The 23375-nt window shown below is 44.7% G+C and overlaps 1 protein-coding gene and 1 long non-coding RNA gene across 2 annotated transcripts in view; both read left to right on the top strand.

Moving 5' to 3' along the window:
- The first annotated feature begins 1359 nt into the window (after positions 1–1359).
- Positions 1360–4912, top strand: sox4b (SRY-box transcription factor 4b). The gene has a single exon (XM_084708549.1). It carries the CDS (start codon positions 1902–1904, stop codon positions 3030–3032), a length of 1131 nt encoding a protein of 376 aa, XP_084564675.1. The 5' UTR covers positions 1360–1901; the 3' UTR covers positions 3033–4912.
- Positions 4913–7723: 2811 nt separating this feature from the next.
- The window catches only part of LOC146300985 (uncharacterized), a 76355-nt gene continuing 60703 nt past the window's right edge, over positions 7724–23375 (top strand). Inside the window, exons 1-2 of the long non-coding RNA XR_014729526.1 lie at positions 7724–7851; positions 9117–9334. This is a non-coding gene — a long non-coding RNA (uncharacterized LOC146300985). The remainder of the gene's footprint in view (positions 7852–9116; positions 9335–23375) is intronic.

Below are 23375 nucleotides of genomic sequence, written 5' to 3'. Positions count from 1 at the left end.
CAGCAACAACAAAGTAACATGGACAAAACTACTTCTCTGTGCTGAACGCAGGCATGTTTGGAAAAACGCAGTAGAACTTAACAACTAACAGTGTACGGCTGCATATAACAGAAGCATTATGTAATAAATGCATACACTGTAGCTACACTGTATGCACTGTCTGTAGGCATCTGAACGCTTCACTGGCGCTCACTTCTGTCCTTTGGCTCCACTATGCCATCTAGTGTCACACATAAATCGCATATCGGTTCCTGAAAGGTTAGTATGTGTCAAGTGCATAATAGTGTAATAGAAAACTTGGACTACTAAAACACGTAGTTTTTTGTTCAATTTTAATGTATCTGTAGTCCCGTGAGGAATGTGAGAGTCTCTCCAGTCAAGTTAATGTTGCTCATATTGTATCATGTATGTGTGCGTAGAATAAGTATGTGTGTGCGTAAGAGGCGGTTATTTGCCTTAAGTCCACATGTTCCGTCTGTTCAACCGAACAGTTTGTATTTTTCTATACTAAGAAACAGCGAATGTGATTGCTTGTGTTTTGTGCCTCTCCTAGTTTCTCCCAGCTCTCTGTCTGATACAGTAGGACGTGCGTTATGTGACAAAGGACCTCCTGCCTGCTCCCCTGGCTCCTCCCTCCGAATCTGCTTGCCGAAAGTATAGCCTACCCGAGAATTTTTTCTCACCAGTCCTACGGCTGAGGTGTTCGCAAGCACAAGCCTGAGACATTTGCGTGTTTTCGAACGAGCAAATAGAGGCGGAACGGGGAATGTGACTCAACTGTGGAGGCACATTCGTCTGTTTTTTGGTCTGGACATATTTAGGCTATAATCAAAAGTACACATACATGATCAAAACATTATTATTATGATTTTTCTATAATGGATACATTAATGCTTCCTAGTATTGGTGAAAAACTGTGTTGTACTGAAATGGTTAGTAGCCAATCATAATATTGCAAACCATAAAGAGGTCTTGCACATTTGTCCAAATTCCTCGATCTCATTCAGCTATGTTTTTTATTATCACAAAACAAAAACGTAGCCTATTATAACCCTAATATGGTCCACTATCCTACTTTGATTTCCATAGAGAAATAAGTTAATAACATACATATGTCTGGTAGGAAAGTACATAACATAAGCATGTGTCTTTAAGACTAAGTTTGGTGTATACTGGAATGAGGTCAGACATAAAGCTCCTCATTGCACGCGCTGATTATTATTAGATTCCTTTTTTAGCCAATGTGCGCTGGCGGGGCGTGACTTTGGCACAAGGCAGCGTAGAGACAGCCTCGGATTGGTTGTATTTTATCGCCGTTATATCTTTGGAAGAGAATAAAGCTTCACGGGGAGAAATTGGAGGCTGCTGAAACATACAGACTGCAGATGGAAGGCAGACCCTAGTGTCAGTTTAACCGCTTGGTCTTCCCACATGGTGTTTTGAGGGAAGGCTATGCAGAAAATAGTTAACTTACTTTCAGAACGTAAAGGTTTTTCAGTGTCAGAGCGCAAACGGAGACACTCAGCGTATGCTCAACTGCGTTAACCGCGCACAAGTTCAGTTCTACAACACTGTTAAGGCTGATTACCTTGTACAAGACATTACCGGAGGAGAGACATAGACAGACAGTGGAGACACAGACAGGCAGTGGAGACGGGGCAGTTTCGCTGTCTGTACTGTATCATAATTTAGAGACGTGGAGAATAACTTTTTACCACATCCAGCCTTTTTAAAGAGCTAGCGACGGACTCCAGCCTGTACCATCGCCGGTTACGGCGCATCTCAGGACTGAATTCTCCCCACTCAGCCAGAACTGTGAAACAAAAAGCTGAGTTTGCTTTTAAGTAAACGTAACGTCTGGACCAAGGGAGCAAGCACGCGCTCTCTCCGTCTCTCTCGCTATGGTACAGCGGACGAGCAACACGGAGAGCTCGGAAGCGGTCTTTTTCGCCGGCGAGTCCTCCGACTCCGGAGCCATGGATCTGGACATGGCATCCTCCCCGACCCCGGGCTCCACGGCTTCGGCAGGGGACAAACTGAACCCAGCCTGGTGCAAAACCCCCAGCGGTCACATCAAGAGACCGATGAATGCTTTTATGGTGTGGTCACAGATTGAAAGGCGTAAGATCATGGAACAGTCGCCGGACATGCACAACGCGGAGATATCCAAGCGACTGGGTAAGCGGTGGAAGCTACTGAAGGACTGCGACAAGATCCCCTTCATTCGAGAGGCGGAGCGGCTCAGGTTGAAGCACATGGCAGACTACCCCGACTACAAGTACCGGCCGAGAAAGAAGGTAAAGTCAAGCAGCTCCAAGCCCGGGGAGAAGGGGGAGAAGATCAGCAGCAGCAACTGCAACACCAGCATTAAACCCTCCTCCAAAAAGAGTGGTTCGAAATCATCCAGCAAACCTCACAAATTACTTTTGGGGAGCACCAAAGCATCGTTCCCAGACCAAGGTACAGCAGATCACCATTCACTCTATAAATCTAAGTCTGTCTCGGGTGCCAAACAAATACCTGAGAAGAAAACGAAGCGGGTGTATGTTTTTGGAGGCGGAAGCCTGAGCGTCAGTCCCTCCTCGGCGTCGGTCCCAGCCAGCCCGACCCTCAGCAGCTCTGCTGACTCGAGCGACCCCCTCAGCTTCTACGACGACGCCGCAGCGAGCGGAAAAGAGGGCGGCGAGTCTCCCAGCGCCTCGCCGGAGTCGGACCACAGCCACAAGTACACCAGCATGCGGGCATCCTCACCTGCACCCTCCGCTTCTCACTCCTCGTCCTCATCCCAGTCCTCGTCTTCGGATGAGGAGTTCGAAGACGACTTACTGGACATTAACCCCAGTCCTGGCTTTGACAGCATGTCACTGGGAAGCTTCGGCTCCTCCGTTTTGGACAGAGACTTGGATTTTAATTTCGAGTCGGGGTCCGGTTCTCACTTTGAGTTCCCCGACTACTGCACCCCTGAGGTGAGCGAAATGATTTCAGGGGACTGGCTAGAGTCGACCATTTCTAACTTAGTTTTCACGTATTGAACGAAGAAAAATAACAGGAAGTGTTGTGCAAGCAAAAAAGGGATTCCGGTTAAGTGAGTTTGCGTCTTTACCAGCCAAGCTTTTACCACAAGGGACCCACAGAACAAGAGCGAAATACAGACTGCAAGCGCCGTTGAACTAAGCAAACAGTTGCTTTTTATTTCAAAGATCAAGGACTGTGAGACAAGGCAAGGCTACAAGTAGGCGGAAGACATTGGTGCGCCCCGTGTAGGATTGACTGAGATCCTATTGAAAGAAACACTCGGTCAGAACTGGAAAACTGTGATTTATTTGCACGTGTATGAGGGTGGGCTATGGTCTGCTATACTTTAATCAATGTTACTTAAAAGGGACATTTGAAAACTTTTTAGAATCGCCAAGTGAACTTCATGACTTTCAGAGGTACAGAAATAGGCTGTTGGACAGTTTTTCCCCCCCAAGGAGATGGATTTATGAACCAGGTGGGTTGACCCAAGTCGAATATTTTGTAAGAAGAAACGCATGTTACCTGTCCTCTCTTGTGTTGAGGTTTCTGTAAGACTGTCGAACAGTTAAACTTGCTAGGGTTATTTAAATGGATAGATGGCGCTATGTTTGATTCCTTCCTAAAAGGAAAAAAAATCACCAGCTGTTTAAATTTCAGGATTCAAACGCAACTCAAATCTGTGCTGAACTTTATACACTTCTACAATTCAGGACCAAAATCCTTTTTATGTTTTTGTTTTCAGATGTTATGTATAGAGAAATCCTCCCCGATTTTTCATCCTCGAGTTTTCTTTTGTACATTTATCAGATGCCATTTTTATACGTATTTATATACTGGCCAAACATTTTAGACTTTTATGTTTTTGTTCTTGTACTGGTCTCGTCACGTTTTTTCGCACCGTCTGTTTCCTTCTCCGACGAAGGGCTAGAGTTTTAACTATTGATTTCTTTTATATTTAAATGTAGACTTTTGACACTTAAAGAGAGGAAACGTTTGATTATTTTCTCAGTGTATTTTTGTACAAATATATATCAAAGGGGGTGTCAATCGGTGTATTATCGCTGTTTGGATTTCCTAATTTTAAGAACCAGGTGGCTGGTTATCTCTGAATCAGCCTCCTGTCCGTGTTTACAGTATCTATCTGCAGGCGTCTTAAAGACACAGTATCACATTTCTCAATACCCCTGTGAACATGTGCTTCAACACACAAGTACTTAGAGCAGCCACTTCTGCATTTCGTTTTAGAATCTTGCCTAATAACGAGAGATTGTAGCTTTAAATTAACCATTTCTTGGCGTTTTATATCGAAATTCGGTTTCAACCACTGGATGAAATATAAAGCATATTCAAATTGCCGATTTGAGTTCGCAACAATTATGTACTGCGTTTCTCATTGTATTTGAATATTTAATCTTTTCTACTTGTCGGCTAACTATAGCTAATTGTTTTAGTATCTTATGGCATGGTGAATAGCATTTGTATTTCAGATTCAGGTTATAGCTGTTGTGTTTTTAATAAGATAAAAATGAGGAAAACGAGAAAACATCTTTGTATATTTGACTGTATCATAAGCAAAAAGATTGTGTGTTTATGTATGTTGTTGAGCTATATCATGACAGGCGCTAGAACAGCTATCTTTATACATCCTTACTTAAGTTTAAGGTGGTGGTTCAGGATTTTATATATACAGTTTAAATATATTAACTTTATTTTCATCCATTCTGTGCAATATGCTGTGTAGAATATTGTTTCGTCTAATCATGCCATAACACCATTTTGGAGGAGAAAACTCATGCCAGCTAGTAGTGTCAAGTCCCTGCCTGTCAGATTGTTGATATTCTCCTGTACATAACTTTTTCAAGAAGGTAATAAAATCAGCTGGAACTGAACCCTACCTATACCTCTGTCTGCTTTTGTCCTCCTGACCTACATACAACTGCATGGGTGCTCCTCTGAGCAGTGCCAAAAGAGCAAACAGCCAGTGTGTGTCCGTGAAAAGAGACATTATATCATGATGATTGTGATGCAGTTACATGACACCCCTGCACCCTTCCAGTGCACATAAGCACTCTGAATAGTTACACGCATGACCACAGAAACACAAAAACTACACACAAATACTCTGTCCACAACAAGAATCCTGTGTGTGAATATGTATCGTTATCATCACAGCAAACATATCTGGGTTAAAGGAATGCCCAGAGAAGTATCACATTAAACGGCATGTATTTACTTACAGCACGTCTGGCAGACAGACCGTTTCCAGCCCACCCTTCCCCCCCCCAGACACACAGCCATGCTCATGTGTGGGGGAGGAGCCCAGGAGGCCTTCCAGCACAGCAGACACATGCATGTCTGGGTGCCTGCCTATCTCCACTGTTCTGCTCCGCACAGCATGCACTGATAACTCTCAAACGGCCCCATGCAGCAGGCATTAAAACCGTGTGGACCCCTCTTCAGACAGAGAGAGCACCGTCAAAGTGGAAGCTTGGTTATGAACCCGGATGTGAAGTTAGTTGTTGTTTTGTTTCCTTCACATTCAAACTCCTACCTCAGCTGATCTGGATGATCCAGACGTAGAGGCCCAGCACACACAGCAGGGAGCCCAGTAAAGGCTCCTCTACTGGGGGGGAAGGGTGGCCAATTGCGTGTCTGCTTATCTGAAGAGCTGGAATGCCTGGAAAACAAGGGGGATCTGGAGGAAGGATGTGTTTGTTGGGATCGGGCTTGCTGTTCAGGCGCACGTATGGGTGTGTTTGTGATTCTCATGTCAGCGTGTGGAGCATCATAAACCCCAGTGACTAGTGTCTGACACCATCAGCCAGTCTGGGCTAAGCAATTGTTAAATTATGACATCCTGAGAGACTGGGTGACTGTAAATGAAGAAACAGGGACATTCCCAGTCTGTCACACCAGTCCACAAATCACATCCAAGTCTATTTGCCCAATACCAAATGAATGTGCTGAATAAAATTGAATAGACATAAGCCTATGTCTTGATAATATGATCTGAGATTGATAAAAACTCAGGCCTTCATATTTTAGGGTAGTTTCTCTGACTTATATACTCTGAATACACCTCTCAACTGCCCCATGTCCAACCTTACTCCTGGAGAGGTGCGGAAAGGTCAACTTCACACTACAATGCTGACTTTTTATATTGAGGCAGGGAGTATGACAGCCTCTAGAATGTTCAAATGTCATTAAAAACGTTGTCAAAATCCATCTTTCAACTTACATGCTTACATCATCATATAGTGTACGTGTTTTGTTCATCATTAAAGAAAATAACAATTAGCAGTGATGTATTCTAAATATCATCCTCCCCTCCAGACTTATGGAATTAGTGTGAGTCGTGAACGTTTGCATGGCGGTAAGAGGGAAGGAGGCCACGTGCATCGACACGTCCCACAGGCCATCTGAAAGACGAATGCAATAAACAGAGTGATGTAAAACACAATTTAATCCCTTTGAACCCAATACTACAAGGACTACAAAAACCCTGATAATTTACAACTGCAGCGTCCACAGATCCGTGATTAGTTAAAGAAAACGGACTAACGAATGTCATTCTGTTGGTGAATGGATGATAAACTAGTTTAATAAATAGGTCTGGGTGTGCGCCTCTCAGAGAAGCTACTGAATACTAAAGGGTTGACACGCATATGTATGCATTAAATGTGGAATTTAAACTTTTGATGTGGATGTGCTGTGTGTTACTGTATAGTGAAAGGAATTTTTCTAAATGTATTAACAATGCGGGCGACCGTTCGCATTACCTAGACTCTGCAGGTAGCCATAGGATGACGTCATTCACACGGTGCAATCTGTTTTTTCATTAAAGAAGTTATCGTTTTCCTAAGGTGATTCTTACTTTATAAGCATGTTAGCTTAAGCCAATTGTGACTACTGCTAAATACAAATGACGGTTTGAATACGCCTTTTGAGGAGTAGGCTCTATAAAACATATTGCTATAGGGAAGATATTGAGCATGTGCTTTTAGTAGCTTAGGCAACTGTCAAAATTTGATCATTTGAGTGAGAAACAGGTCCACATGCTTGATGTTTGAAACCTGTGGAAGGAGTATCTGCCCAGCATCTATACAAAATTCACAGTTTTAGATGTATTTTAATGAAGCTTTTCCTACAAGGTAACTGACTTTTTTGTAATTCACTCTTTATCTCTCTCCCACTCTTTTATTTTCTCTCTCTGCTCTCTTTATATCTCTCTTTATTCTCTCTCTTTATTCTCTCTCTCTCTCTCTCTCTCTCTCTCTCTCTCTCTCTCTCTCTCTCTGTCTCTCTCTCTCTGTCTCTCTCTCTCTCTCTCTCTCTCTGTCTGTCTGTCTCTCTCTCTCTCAAGTCCCTGCTCCAACTGTAACTGACTATCTTTGTCTAATTGGTATAAGCTATCTAACGTTGTTTTCAGTTTCAGTTACAGTAACATGCCCCGCCGAAGTCCAGAAGATTGCTGTCACTCAAGTCTGTGTCTATTCAAAACTGATGATGAAACAGCATCACTGGTCTCCTGGCAAACGAGTTAACAAAGTAACAAACTAACAAACTATCAAAATGAAGCTTCCACGAGGAAAAATAAATGCACCAAACAAATGTAGGCCTATTCGATCATCAATGAAAGTTTGGATAGTGTCACATTTGCGTCTTTGTTGTTGTTTAGTTATGTTGAGGGCGGGACTGAGACCGAAATGAATAAGGCGCGGCCAAGGAACCCTTCACACGTGCAGACAAAGGACCCAACAACACAACCAAAATATTCACTTTCAAACTTTTTGAGAAGCTGCGAAGACTTCGGTAACCTGACAAAAAGCAAAGGTTGGTGAATTTAAGTTGAGTACTATGTTGAATGCGGTCTTTGATAACGAATATGTAGATTTCATTTCAATAAAAAGTTGCCCACAGTTGGTGCGTCAGCTCGCAAAGTTGAACACAAAGAGGAGAGGAGCGATCCTTTGTCTGATGCGGATAGCTTTGAGCGGAGAACAAGGATGCTTAAATCTATCCTGGTCCTATTTCAAACTAAATTATAACTGATAAACGACTGTATATGAGTACAATTTGTGGAAGTGTAAACTTAGCCGATGACGATTATCTCTAGGGATGATTCGAGGGTAGACAAAGCTGTCAAAAGTTGAATAGTGTGCGCGAAGTTGGTGGAGAAATTACGCCCGGTGACCATCAACTCGTAAGTGAAACTTTCTTGGGTAAAATGTACTTTAACTTGTATTTGAAATGAGATATAAAGGTTTGAGAGATATTGTATATTTTCTTTCAACAATGAAGTACACATGCAATCAGGTGCACGTTTAATTGAGTACATCGGTTTGTCAAAATGAAAGAGAATCGCGTTATTTATGTTATTGTTTACAATAAATGCCCCATCATAGTTGCGGTCTTGAAATCGTTTTTTTTTTTACAGTCAACAAACTAACAAAACATTTTCGAATGTGCAGCAACAGGTAACGCACAGTTGGTGCACAGTCTTTGTTACAAACCTTGAAAAGGCAGCATCGAGTCCCTTTGTTCTGTAGTCTATGAAAATCCGCGGAAAAAGTAGATATACGGCTTACATAAAACGGAGTATCTTTCTTTAACATTTACATTATCAACAAAAACAATTATCAGATATTATTAGTTTTCAAACATGATATTTAATCAAAATATAAGCATAACAAGTTTTTGTGACAGAATGATGATCTGAGTATTCCACAAAGACAATTAGGGCACTTTTTAAACCTAGAATATGCGTAAAAAGTTCCTTTTAATGTGAAGTCAACCTTTTTGCACCTTGCAGTAAACTACCAACTTGTTGGAATGTGTTATGACTTTGTAGGGCAATAGTGTACAGATTTGATCCATTCGTTTTTACTTAACGACATTCTCTTTAGTACTTACAAAAATAGTCTACTATTAGGCTACATACACCGCTGCACTTTATTTAATTGATTCATTGACATTGATTTGATGCAATATTTTCTTTAAATTGCCCAAGAATCGGGACCCCCTTACAATTGCAGTTCAGGCATGAGTAAGCAAGGTACCGGGCCTTCCATAATTTCATCTGGACGCTCTATCCTCAGGTGGAGTTTGAAACAAGATTTACTTGCAAAGCTCTGTTCGGGAAAACGGGAAATCGGTTTGGAGGTACGGGACATTAAGCAAGCATCCTACAGGGATTCATGGCGCGACTGTTGGAACATTTATGGAATTCTAAAAGTCCAGGAAACTATTGGATTATACCTTTAATCGCCTGAAGTCATGTGAATAGTTGGTGCGTTAGATCACCAGAATGATATGGGTAAGTTTAGTTTCTTTTATGATTTGTGTTCTGATTTCAGAGGGCGAAAGGGGGAGGGGGGAAAGGTTGTTGGATGGCACTTGCTCAGAAACTTTTTATGGGATGTGTAGGCCTATTTAGAATTAAAATGAGTTTTAAACTATGCACTGTACTGTCTTCAATATCGGATACAACAGTTGGGTACTGCTACGTAACGTAATACGGGCCTGCTGATTATGCCTTTATTCTAGAGTGGTTATACATCCCTCTGTATCTATTCGAATTTGAGTTCATGGGGAGTTTGCTTTTAAGTACGGCATGTACTTGTTGTAGCTACTGTTACTTGATAACATTTTTAATAGCAAGATTGTTGTCTGGTGGTGTGTGTCAAGTCATTTTTGTGAAAGATCCTTCGGTAGTGTTTTTTCAGCAGAGCTCGAGCTGGACAGCGTCCCTGCCATTTGTTGTGGAGAGTGAATAATGATGCGTATTGAGCAGTAACAAAGCACTCACAATGTAAATCTAAACCACACATTCCTTGTTGATTTAGTTTGTGGGTCTATTTTTGGGTCTATGCGAAGTATTTTCCTTGTTACTCATGTTGGAAGGTTTGGGGACACGAAGTTACCTCATATCACAGGCATCGTCCTCCCAATGATGTCATTAAAAGCCAATGAGAACGCGGGAGGTGCGGTTGTCAGCATCCAGGCGCCACCCCCCACCCCCTACCACGCGCATGGAAGCACACATGCACAGACCTCCGCGAGACACATCACATTTTTGCCACGCTGCAGTTCCAAGATGCGCGAGGTACTAGGCGCCGTCTATGAACGACTGTAGTTACATGCAATTTAATAAGAAAATAATTGTGCAAATGTGCTTTACCAGTTGTACTTTGCATAATTTGCGACAATTCCCCCTTTTAAGTTGAATATTATATTATGACTATATCTATTTCTCTCTCTCTCTCTCTCTCTCTCTCTCTCTCTCTCTCTCTCTCTCTCTCTCTCTCTCTCTCTCTCTCTCTCTCTCTATATATATATATATATATATATATATATATATATATATATATATATATATATATATATATATATCATATATATGTAGTGTTTATATAAATACACACATATACACTCACAAAAGAAAAAAAAAATATATGCACAAAAGAAAAAAAAATATATACATATTATATAGTTACATTTATAACTATAGCCCAATGTGCACCTTTGGAAAAGGACATCATGTAAGTGTGATGAAGCCATGTCCGGGTTCAGGGCAGCAGAGACTGCAGGGAGCTGAATACAGCAGGTGGGCACTAGGAGGACATCATGTAATGGTGTTTGTGTCATTCTGACTCATCTTTCATTTCCACAGACTCTGTAGCTTAGGAACAGTACATCCTCCATGCCAGACCCCGAATCCCTCATCGGACCACATGACCATGTCTCCATAGCCTCAGTCACACAAACTACGCAGACAGTGACAGAAAAGGGGAGCAGTCATAGTGGGATTTTCTGTGTAAAAGCAATATCCTGCCTGGTTTATCAGAGAATAACACGGAGGGGGATGTTTTACCATCTTGTTTATTCCTTCTGAAATCCTCTCTTGAGGACACAGGGTGTACAGGATTTCTTAGAGTGCTCTATAGAACCATCAATGTTTCTTTCTGATGACCTGTTCAAATCAAAAACCCTTCAGATAGTCTTCCATTGGGACAAGGGAAGCACACGCCTACACCTGAGTGTACAGACAACAACACCATGACACCATGGTGGGTCAGATGGCTGAGCGGTTAGGGAATTCTGAACCGGCAACCGATTCCTGGCTGTGCAAAATGACGTTGTGTCCTTGGGCAAGGCAATTCACCCTACTTGCCTCGGGGGGGAATGTCATGTAAATGTAATGACATCATCGAGCCGAGGCAGCATTCCGGAAACAGACCAGGCGCCTCCCGTAGCCTCTCACCTTCCTCGTGGTCCCCTGGTCCCAGACTTCCAGGCTTAATCTGCGTCCAGGGACGCCCCTCTACCAGCGGCCTATCAAGCACCTCTGCTGGAGGCCTGCCTCCGCCTCTTTTCGGGGTCTCTCAGATGGGGCTCGCCCTCTTCCTCTCCTTTATTTTGCCGCGTATCTGTGAGGAGGGCGAGGCGGGTGGACCGGAGACTTTAGGACGGCATTACTAATCGCCGTGACAGCCTACCTCTCCTGGCGAGACTCCCCGCGATCGGCCTCAGGGACCTATGAGGGCTGGTCGTACTGTAGCAGGCCTGCAGGACGCAGATAAGGCATGCTAATACACAGCCACAGTCGGGGACAGAATGAATGAGCTGTTTACCGCCTCGCCACAGGAGAGCGTCCAACCCTCCAGAGAGATGATGGTTGTTGCCCCAAAACTAGGAAGCCCACTTTTAGTTTTTTTTATCGGAATTTTTTGGAGGGGTGCTTGGTAACGATGTGTTATTCCAAGCAGTCTGTTATTGTCTCTTCCTCACTGTTATGTTTTTTTTTTGCCAGCCACAAAATACTTAATTTTATTGGACATCACATGTACACTGAGGAGAGATGTTTATCCTCTGTTAGCTGTTGGCAATCAATTGGGACTAGAGTATACACAAACAGGTCTATTTCTGTTTCTCTGATAATCTTTTGCAGAGACTGAGGGTTATCAAGTCAGATCTACTATTGTCTCTAGGTTTAGAGATTTTGAGTTTACATGGTTGTTTATCTGGATATCAGAGCTAATCCCAGGTGAAAATGACTAGTGTAACCCCCATTGACAGCCCTGCACAGCCAGACAAGATGGACCAAGGGTAATCTATGGAAAGACAGAAAGAGGGAGAGAGATACAGTGTAGAACATTCTGGAAAAATGTAACAACCCCCTAACAGAAGGTTATAACTAGACGGCTATGCCTTGATCCAGTAGGTTTAATTTTTGTAAACCTGAATGGTTCTTTCTGTCTCCTAAGTGTTCTATGTGACAGAACAAACAAGGGGTCTGTCTGGCACAACAGAAGTTAGATATTCATTCCTAAAAAAATATAATGCTCAATCAGCACGTCAATGAGGGGGAAGTGCGACGCACGGCGATTCATGTGTCCCTTTAGAGATCGCCTTGCTTTCCCCTGTGTTGCACAACCTTAGTGTATAAACCTATCCATCTGCCTGTCTGCTGAGACGTCTCTTTGGGTGTGCAGCGTCTGACGGTGGCCGAGTCATGCTCTCAGTGATGAGCTGGCGTTCTGTCTGACGCACCAGACACTCTGTCTGCTTCTCTCAGACGCTCATTCTGTGCTCGCAGGGCCCTCAGACAGTGTACGGCTAGAGTGCTACTGTCGTGGAGGAATGTGTATGCACACACACACACACACACACTCATACCCGCACACACACACACACTCACACACACACACACACACACACTCATACACACACACACTCATACCCGCACACATTAATGTGAGCATGAACACACAGACATTTATGTAAGCACACTCACGCACACATACAAATGTAAGCATACACCGACACACAAACGCAGTCGAATGTAAGCACCCACGTTTATGTAAGCACACTCACGCACACGTACAAATGTACGAGGTTTGACACGCATACGATGTTGAATGGAAGCACCGACGTTTATGAAAGCACACACACAATATAGGGGAGCACGCCACACACATGCACACACGCACACACAGACACACACTGTAGACAGACAGGCACTGCAGACACACACCAAGTGCTGGGAGCCTGTCTGGTACATACTGATGCAGCCATGTTCCTCTGGGGTAGATGAGACTAGTCCCCTTCTAGTTCACTGGCAGTTCAGCCAGCACTTGCTGACTGTCTGCTTGCTTGACTGGCTGACTGGATAGCTGCCTAACTATCTCAGAACTTCACTGAATTAGAGCTTGAGTGAAACTGAGCGTGAGGAAGCCATCTCCTTGTCATGCTAAATATGCTTTATTGGACGGAGTACTCCAGAATGTAGGAAAAAATTCCTTTCAGGAGACTTCCAACTTGTCCTGACAAAAGCCTGACTCATTGTTGGATCGAGCGTAAGGGCCTCAGATCGGCCTGGGAGCTGGTCTGACAGAAGTGTCTTCAGAACCTTCACAAGACAAGGAGAGCTGTAGACGGGCACTGAATAGACTGACATTGAAGAAAATCACAGGATACAGTCAAAGCTAGACGAGAGAAAGAAGCTCACAAATGGTAGCTTCTTGTTTCTTTAGCAACCGGCTATGAACCAGAGAGTGGTGTGTGTTACAGTTAGAGAACAAGATGTGCGTTAGGAACAATAAACTCTGTTTGTTTGTCTGCACAGGGAAGTTGAACTCCTGCTTTGGACATGACGCCATTCAGCAAGCTTGGTCTGTGTTTTCAGCTCTGTAGTAACAGCTGGACATGGTATGTCTGATGTTATTGTACGTTTGGTTTGGACAAGGATATTTTTGGGACAGCCTACTGAAATAGATTGGATGTTATGGAGGTTTGGTGTTCTCATGAAATTGATCATGGTAGAGACTACACCAATTGGGTGTCGGGACAAAACATATTTTCTCAGCACTAAAGATTTCATAAACGACAGATAGAAGAAAGATATTTGAGGTGTCAAGCTGAGATTCCACTCTGTGATTTTGCGTGTGGCTGTAAATAGACTGAATGCTTGTGCAACTGAAAGAGATGGAAGATGCAAACAGAGATGCAATCAAACCCGGTTGAGGAGTTACATTTAACAGAGCAAAGCAATGACACTAAAATCTCAAAATTGACTCGTGTAACATTAGATGCTTTGTTGGTTCCAGTTATTATGAAGGAGGTTGTACGTTGAACAGTGCATTGTGTCTGTTTGTGATTTACACAGGGGTTACGCCTCAGTGGCAAAACAGCTGTTTATTGGTGGAGAAGGACCGGGCGGTCCAATGAGGGCCTGGGGGTGGGGTTCACCCATGCGTCCATCCATGGGGGGTTGTTGGGATATTGTGGTAAAAAAAGGGGGGGGGGGCCTGCGTGCAGCAATAAAACTCAATTTCCCATGGAGAAAGGGCTTTGAAGCCCAAACGTTCTCATCATATGCACTATTAACCTTGACGGAGGGGGGAACAACCTCTGGGCTCCTGACTCCGCCCCGGCCTCACCCCCCGTCACCGCTGTCACTGTAGAGGTCACAGGGTCGCTCTGGTGACCACGGGCAACATTAATCACAGCTGGGGGAGGGGGTCGAGTCATCAGACGGTAACTAAGTACTCAGAGCATTGATCTTCATTTATAATAACTGCACCAGGCTAGCGGTTCCAAGAATACCACAGCAACCTTTATTGAACTGACGAGCAATTGATTTCAGCGTTCTCGTTTTATTGTTTTGGGTTGTAAAAAAAAAGAAAACATGAACCTCTGGTGAACGCTTGGCCGAAGAAGGACTCGAGGAAGAGGTCTACAGATGGACCACACGGAGGTATACCGTCCTGCCTGAAGCGTTCACAGCAGATGTCAATAGATCCACCTCCAGACAGTCATTTCCTCCGGTTCAGATGATCAGCAAGGCCGCGCTTGTCTGAATAGCTCTGTCCATGAAGCTCAAGGCACGGCAGCATGACAATAGTCTGCTTGGGTAACCCCCCCCCCCCCTCCCCCCGCCCCCCATGCCCCAGACAGCAGTGCGTAGCAGACAGCCCCCCGCCCCCCTTCCCCCCCCCTTAGAGGGCTAATCCCGCTCTTGTCTACCACTCAGTAAAAACGTACAATCATGCATTAGACAACAAACCCAATGAGCTGTTCTTCCCCTTGAGCACGAGTCCCAGCTTTACTGTTGTCCCGCAGACACGCAGACACAACCACACACCCATGCGCACACACACACACACGGTAAACAATAAGCACAATCATATGCACGCGGCGAGCGAGAATGTGCACACACACCAACTCCTATACACACATGCGCGCTCACTCGCATGGCAAGGCAATGAGATGGCTGTCACCACAGGTGGAATAATTAAAGGAGATAAATAAAACATGTGTGAGGTGTGTGTGTCTGACTGACAGGTGTAATGAACATGGCGGTGTCTTTCCTGACAGAGTGAGAACTGAGACTGTGTCTGAGAGACTGACACCGCGCCGCCACGCTCCAGGCTCATGCTGCCTGCAGCTACCACAGCTATTGAACTTGTCCTGTGTGTGTGTGTGTGTGTGTGTCTCCTTAGTTCTGTGACTTGGTGTCTCCATGGGATTATGCCCATGGGCCATACTGAAACAAGGGGGTGAATGACAGCGTGAGGTGGAGTGTGTGTGTGTGTGTGTGTGTGTGTGTGCGTGTGTGAAAAGGCTGACCAGATGCAGGCTGTTGTTTTCTGGATTTCTCCACAGCTCGTCAAACGTGTGCGTATTCTGCCCCTAGTGGCGGTCAGACATACTGCCCGTGACAGTGCCCACCCTTCCCTCTACAGACACTCTGAGACATCAACAGATAACCAGTCCTCTTTGGAGCAGTTGAGGAGTCCAGTTTAATACTCTTTATTCTGACTTTGAAAGTTTGTGTCGCTACAGTTTATATGAGACTTACGAAAATTCTGAATATTTATTACAGTTCCCCATCACGGCCTTCAGAGCTCAGACAGTCAATCTCTATTTGTCTAATGTCTCCCTAACAGCCTTTAATGGCAGATCATTAAAAGTCACTGATTTGTTGTGTGACAACAAAGACAGGCCTGACATAGTAAAGGCCCATTCTGTGTTCCGGGTTTATTACATTCAACACTGCATTGCTGTGAAGAATCTGGAAGTTAATGATTATTTATGACACCATTCCCCGTCTTTCTTCTGGAGAGTTGTGTGACTTCCATACACATAGGTTTAGCCATCCTGGCGGGGCTATAGGAAGCGAGTTAGAAGAAAAAACCATGTCATCGTCACATGAATCACTACTGATGGAACGAGTGAAGAGAGGGGAGAAGGGTGTGATGGCCATACAAGCTAACTTGCCTCTCTCACACCTAGACAGTCTCAGCTGTCTGCTAGGTAGAGGTTCATTACTCATTCAGAAATGTGTTCACATTTCAGCGACCCTTATAGTGGAATGCAAATGGTTAACAGTACTAACACCTTGCTCAGTGAAGACACACACACAGACACACAGACCCACACACACACATAAACACACACACACACATGCACACACCTCCCCAGGTGTCTCTACAGTTTCCACCGTGTGCCAGGATGTGTGGTGTGAAAATGAACGTAGGATCAGGAGTGCTGATCTTGTTCTCACCCTCACCATACACACACACACACACCAGCACACCCATCCACACAGCCCCCAACTCCGCCTGGTGAGTGGGGATGGTGCCAGAAAGAGACTTGGTTCCATCCCAGCCGGAGTGTGAGGTGTGTGTGTGTGTGTGTGTGTGTGTGTGTGTGTAAGTGACAGAGAGAGTGTGAAGCCAGCTCCCGCTCCATGGAGCCTCTCTCCTCTCCCATCAGATGTTTCTCCCAGACTTTGGGTGACTGATGACAGGGCGTCTGGTCTGTTGTGAGAATGGTGTGTGTGTGTGTGTGTGTGGAGTGCAAAGCGAGCAGAGCACAAGTTGCTCTGAGCATCTTTGCCAAAAGCATGTTTTCCTGGCGTCAGATCTGTCCCTTGTCACAGCGAGAGCTCTGTCTGATCAGCACGGTGTGTTCAGGTTAAGAGCACATTTGCATTGAGATCTGATAGCAAAACATTCAGCTTATCTATAACGATAATGGTAAAATAAAAATACCACTTCAGAAAAAACCACATCAAAATATTTTATTCCTGAAGTGAAAATGGCAGCTGAGGAGCCAATATCCGGCTGGCTCTTCTACGCTCAGGTGCTTTATCAACAAACAACTTCCTATCAGGGAGGAGGAAAGTTGAAAGTAGCAACAGGGGTCTTTAAAGTTTATCTCCTCTCCTCCATGAGCTTAGACCCAAAGACTGGCTGTGCTGTGTGTGTACACTACCTGGAAAAGCACCATAAAGCATTTACCAATTCCAGAACTTGTTGAACTTGTCCCACTGGGGTCAAACCACTTGTAACTTTCAGGAGGAGAGAGAGCGTGGAATGCAGAGAGGTTTGACGAATGTCAAAGGCTCCACTGCTGAGTCGGCAGTGACATAGAGAAGGAGGAGAGAAGCATTCTCCACGCTCCAGTGGAAATGACATGCAGATGTTTTTCTCACTTTAGCCTTCCCAACCATGTTGACCCAGTTAGGAAATCCCCCTCAATGATTTCAGAAGGACACACACACCTCGCGCCATGCCTCACACTACTCACCCCCCCCCCCCAGACACACACACACACACATGCACACGTACACTCACACACACAGACACACATACACACACACGGCTTCCAGGTCAAACATATTCAGTAGACATGTCACTGTGTCTTCTAAATCATGGACAAACCAGCCTTCCAGATCCAGAGAAAAAATCATTATAAAACCCATCCGCAAAGAACCTCTGGCAATCCTTCCAGCCAAGAATTTGCCTCAGTCAGTATTTGTGAAGCCAGTCTGGAGTAATTGACAACAGTAAATGGTATAAAATAGCCCTCCCAAAATGACCTTGATTCAGTAAACACATGGCAGTCTGCACTGGCCAGTAACTACTGTGGTGTAGTGACTATGTTTCCAGAGCTCATGACTTGATGCTTGTACAATCTCTGTTTTAATTGAGCTTATTTGGAGCGAAACCCATTCACCTGTTGTGTGTTATTCCAGCCAGGGAGAGGTGACTGCTATCCTTGTTTGTATTCTGGGAGAATGGCCATGCGGCCTCGTTAACCTTTTCTAATACCCCGCATGTATTAATAATGCTCTCTGGAAAGGTCAGCGTATCCCACAATTCTTTGCGTCGTCCGCTTTGCTCTTTTCATCACAGGCATTTTGCTTACACAACATGGGAGGTCGCGGCAGTCAGCTCTATAGAGATGGGCTGATGGGTCAGGGCTCGGCTCGTCATTGGACGGGTTTGCAAAGACGTGGTTATACACAGATGTATAAGCACTGCAGTTCATACCAATGTACAGCATTTTCACCAATTTGAAATCCCATTATTACATTTCATTTGGCCTTTTCCACATCCAAAAAATGTGGAAACCATCTCAGCTGCATGACCGGGTAAAGGATCTGATAAATCCACTTATTCTAAGATTTTTCTTGCAGAAAGCACGACGACCTCGTCAACATCCTGAGCTCAGCCCCTATCTTAGTTATATTAGAGTTATTCGTCAGATCACAGACCGCTTGGTAATAACATTTCTCCAAGCGTGTATAGTTATCTGCGTCTGTTCTGACTTAGAATGATGGTTTGATAATGGGTTTAGAATTCAAATCTGCTCGCCCTGACGCTACGGAATCCCAACGCGGCGTCTCACCCTATCAGGGCCCCAGAACACAAACACCAGAAACATTAGACAGTTTCTTTCTTTATGAAATACAAGCTGTTGTCTTCCCCACCCCTACTCAGGTCATGTGTTTGAATTGGCTGAGAAAGAAAGTATGTTAAAGGCAGATCTTTCAGATAAATGACCTACTCGTTTGATATTCCTGATTCAACCCAGCATATAAAACATTCAGTTTATGAACACCACTTTAAGCAACTGTGATAAACCCCCCCCCCCCAAAAAAAAAAAAAAAAATCATATATATGACTTAACATAAAATAGAGCGGACTGTTGCTGATATGACCAGCGAATGCGAGAGGAACCAGACAGTGCTAACGATGGCTATCAACAGACAGCTGTGTGGCCATCTCAGAGAGTATTCGTCACCCTCCAGCAGTCCAACTGTAAACAACTCTATGTGTCAGCTTCAGTGCCAGGGAGTCCCACTGCGGAGGCACCTGTGGCCACCCTCCCTGTCGCCGCCCCCCCATCCTGCTCAGACGACACCAACGTACGGATCTTCTCACACGGATGAAGCACACACGTTTATGATGAGGTCGAACGAAGCAACGTGAACACAATTACAGTCATGTTCACCTCAGTTTGAGCGTCCGAGAATGTGAGAGTGTACACACACACACACATCACCACACCTCCACACGTAACTAAGAGAGCAGGTTAAAAGTTATACTGGTTCGACAAGGCTGTCAGTTTTTATCCGGGAACTGATCCATAATGGCAGTTGAAGAACTTGCAAGTCCAGTACAGGTTCTCTGCTCAATAATTGACAGTTGGTGACAGTTCATTAGGGTTTGAATATCAACTATAATATTCTCTTTGAGGTAGTTATGATTGCTAATGATTTATCAGCGTTGGGCTAGCAGTTTTAATACTCTTCGCCGTGTATCTCTGTTCTCTTGCTGATTCACTCCCTGGCAAGAACAGCTTGAGCCACTCACCTTAAATCAATTACCGGCTCTACGTTTTCAACAGGGCTTTATCAATAAACTCTAATTAAAGAGATTTAGACATTCCTTGAATGCTGTCCTGCACCAGATAGACTGTTTCAATACTAATATTACCACACAGTTTGTTTGTACTGATATATTAAATATTAGAGTACTAGTTCGAGCCAAGGGCCCAAAATATAGGTTTTAGTTTCTATTTCTGTTGACAACCTACTCTTCTCCTCTTTTATTTTCCAACGATTTGACCTGACAGCCGTGTGAGTATCAGCACGATGTAAAGCCTCCCTCTTGGCCCAGTAATTATGTTTTCAACTATAAACGTTTAATTGGAGGACTTCAATGTCACAGGTTGGCAGCTTGCAGTTTGGTGTGTCTAAACATCTCAGGGAGATAGTGGCACGAATAGACGGCTGACACGAGACTGACGTTTGTGATCATTGTTTTGTTTGGTTCATATGAATTATATTTAAATATCCTGTATTGCCACAATGCTGTAGAACAGGAAGGGAGTGATAATGTGATGTGGTGTTATTGCGCTGGCTTTGTTTGTGCAACACTTCTGTTGAGGATGTAGTTCATGCTTTATAAATGGAGGCGCCCAAGCTGTGATTTGTCTGTCTAGAGTGTTCAGTTCAAATGTGTTCACTTACTATATTTCACAGCAAGGAGCACATGAGTGAGAAGGGTGGAGGAGGAGAGGCTGAGTGGGGAGGTGGTGCAGGGGAGCCGGGGAGGAGAGGAGAGGGCAGGGCAGGGGGGGGGGGGGGGGGGTGGTTGAACGTGTCTGCTGTAAAGCTGGCACCTCACTGGGGATGGGTGGATAGGTGTCTCACCCTAATATGCACACACACACACACACAAACACACCCACACAAACACACACACACACACACAACATTGCCTGGGGATCATCCGTTCACAGGTTAGCATTTTCAAGTGTCAATGAAGCAGATGATGCATTCAACCAATTAAAGGTGAATTGAATTAAACAGAAAGTGTGTACCAGTGCCAGAATGTCAGCAGTGAATACACAATTTAAAAAAACGGATCCCCATTTCAAAATCTTAACAGTATTTTTATATCTTCCAGTGTCTGCTGGCTTGCCAGGAAATCACAGATGATTGAACATGAAATCTTATTAATTTGAAGCAGTTCCAAGGTGACTATCCTTTAAAAAAAGAGACACTCTATCAAATAACCCATTTGAGAAATAAATCAATAAATCTCATAATGGTACTCTTATTTCTGACTTTTGAAGGTTACAGCCATTTACAAATAGATTAATGTAGTTTTTTCTTATCGAGTAACTACTGGTAAATGTATTACTCCCCCATGGTCTGTGTGGGGAACTGTAATGAACACTGGTGGTGCTGCTAACTGTCAGATCCTATCTAGGTGCCAGAGAGCCCTCTTAGGGTTAAATTAACCCACACAACCTCCCATAGTGAGAAACCCTCTCTAGCCTTCCCCTTTTAACCTCAACAACAAAGACTACTGTTACACAGCTCGCTATTAATCCCACATATGGTTCTTTATTGCTGTCCCCCCCCCCCCACACACACACACACACACCCCAACCTCTGCTGGTTGCTGTTGGATAGTTTTTCTGTTTGTGTTTTATATGGTAGTACTCCATGAAACCCCAACTCACCCCAAGTTACCCCAACCCGACCAACCTGCCCAAAACTTATCCTCTGGATCGCTCCTATTCAGTAGTCGTCTGCCACTATGCTGAACAGAAGCCAGTCAGCCAACCAGCCAGCCAGCCAACCAGTTAGTGTGCCAGTGCACTGATAAAGCCTAGCTCTCCTAGCAAGCTTACTGCTGCTGTATAAGATTAGAGACAGCGAGTGTGAGTGAGAGAGAGAGAGAGAGAGAGAGAGAGAGAGAGAGAGAGAGAGAGAGAGAGAGAGAGAGAGAGAGAGAGAGATAGAGCGAGAGAGAGAGTGAGAGAGAGAGAGAGAGCGAGAGAGCGAGAGAGCGAGAGAGACTGAGGGAGGGAGAGAACGGCACAGTACTTGTCGTCTGATCGCCTCAGCTCCATTTCCATATCCTCCCCATCATCCCTGTGTGTCCCCACGTCAACCTTCACATGCTCCCACAAACAGATGAATACTGAATGAAGGATGGCCGTGGCATCCGCCAGGCCCACTGACACGGTATTAATGGGATGCAAGGATCGCAGCACGGCTACATTACATATCCCTGTGTGCGCATGTTGTTTGATATCTGTGTTTGTTCAACAGAATGACACGGCCGTGGCAGCTTGTGTGTTTTATTGAACGTGTAATGCTCCGCGGTTATCAACATTTATATCTCTACTATTCTGAATACTATCTCTGAATAGGAGCACACGTCTGTCTGAATTCATACACTTGGACGCAAACAGTTTTCCGAGGCGTCGCTTCAAAGAGCAAGAGAAACGAAAAACGTAAAAGTGTTAAAAAAAAGAAGAAAAAAGAATGTTCCCAGAGTAGCTTTGATGCTCATGATGGTGTCAGCTCGCTGACCCTAGCTCTCATTGGATGAAAAAGGCTTCTTTCCTTTTTTCCATCATCGCCACCGGTCATTTTCAGGCGATGATTGAAGCCCCTGTACCCCCCGCCTTTGAGAGGAGAAGAGAGAAAGAGAGCGAGAGCGCAAGCGGGAGAGCGAGCGAGAGAGAGAGCTAGAGACAGAGAGAGAGAGAGAGAGAGAGAGGGCAGGAGAGAGAGAGAGAGATAGGGCAGGAGAGAGAGAGAGATTGAAAGAGAGAGAGAGAGAGAAGAGAGAGAGAGAGGGTAGAGAGAGAGAGAGAGAGAGAGAGAGAGAGAGAGAGAGAGAGAGAGAGAGAGAGAGAGAGAGAGAGCAGCAGCATCAGGAGACCCAAGCATTGATGTGTCCCCTCAGCCAGCCGGCCGTATCTGTCTCCCCCAACTCGTCATCTGAGAAGGAACCAGCTGAAACACTGGGCTGACCTGCAAGTGAACCTGCCAGGTTGACAGATAGAGGCAACCCAAGCTTTCATTAAAAAAAAAGAAGCTTTTAATGTATTTCTTCTCTCACCGCCAATGGTGGGGAGATCAAGTGCAGGCACACTGATGTGGCCACTGTTCTCTTTTTGTATGATAAGAATGGTCATTGTTGCCGAGATACGGGTTGATATGGAGTGGCTGTGTGTGCGTGCTGAGGTGAACAACGGCTGTGATGATTGAGATGCCTACAAACCCCTTTTGAGGGAGATATCAAGGCCAAAGGTAATGTGAAAGAGAGCCGGATAGGACATGGAGTTGGAGATGGCGTGGTGATCCTGTACGCGCCAGGACGAAGCCCCACGGAAGACCTGGAGACATACTGTTTCCCCACAATAACCAGAGTTCAGCTTTGGGGGAGTTGGTCGAAGAATTTCATGTATCTGACCCTGGTTTGACCCAGATACTCACACGAGCTGCATCTGTGAAACTGGAGGGCATGATTTTCCCTGGCATGTAGCCTGGCAAGCCTGAGAGGTCTCTGGAAGGTCATTCCTTGGACATGGGCAGTACCCACTGGCTGGTCCTCCCACTGCCAAGCTCTCTGAAGATGAGGGCTTGGCTTCAACTCGAACTCCCTCCACCCATCCTCTGGGGAACCACCACATGTTAGCACGCCACAATACAGCTCTGTGCTCGCTCGTTGGGGAGCTGAGCTGGTGGGAGGGCT

Source organism: Hypomesus nipponensis, chromosome 2, assembly GCF_054491055.1.
Source record: "Hypomesus nipponensis isolate SF chromosome 2, ASM5449105v1, whole genome shotgun sequence".
NCBI classification, from domain to species: Eukaryota; Metazoa; Chordata; class Actinopteri; order Osmeriformes; family Osmeridae; genus Hypomesus; species Hypomesus nipponensis.
Note: the sequence above shows the minus strand (reverse complement) of the source record. Positions and strands in the feature narration are given on the sequence as shown.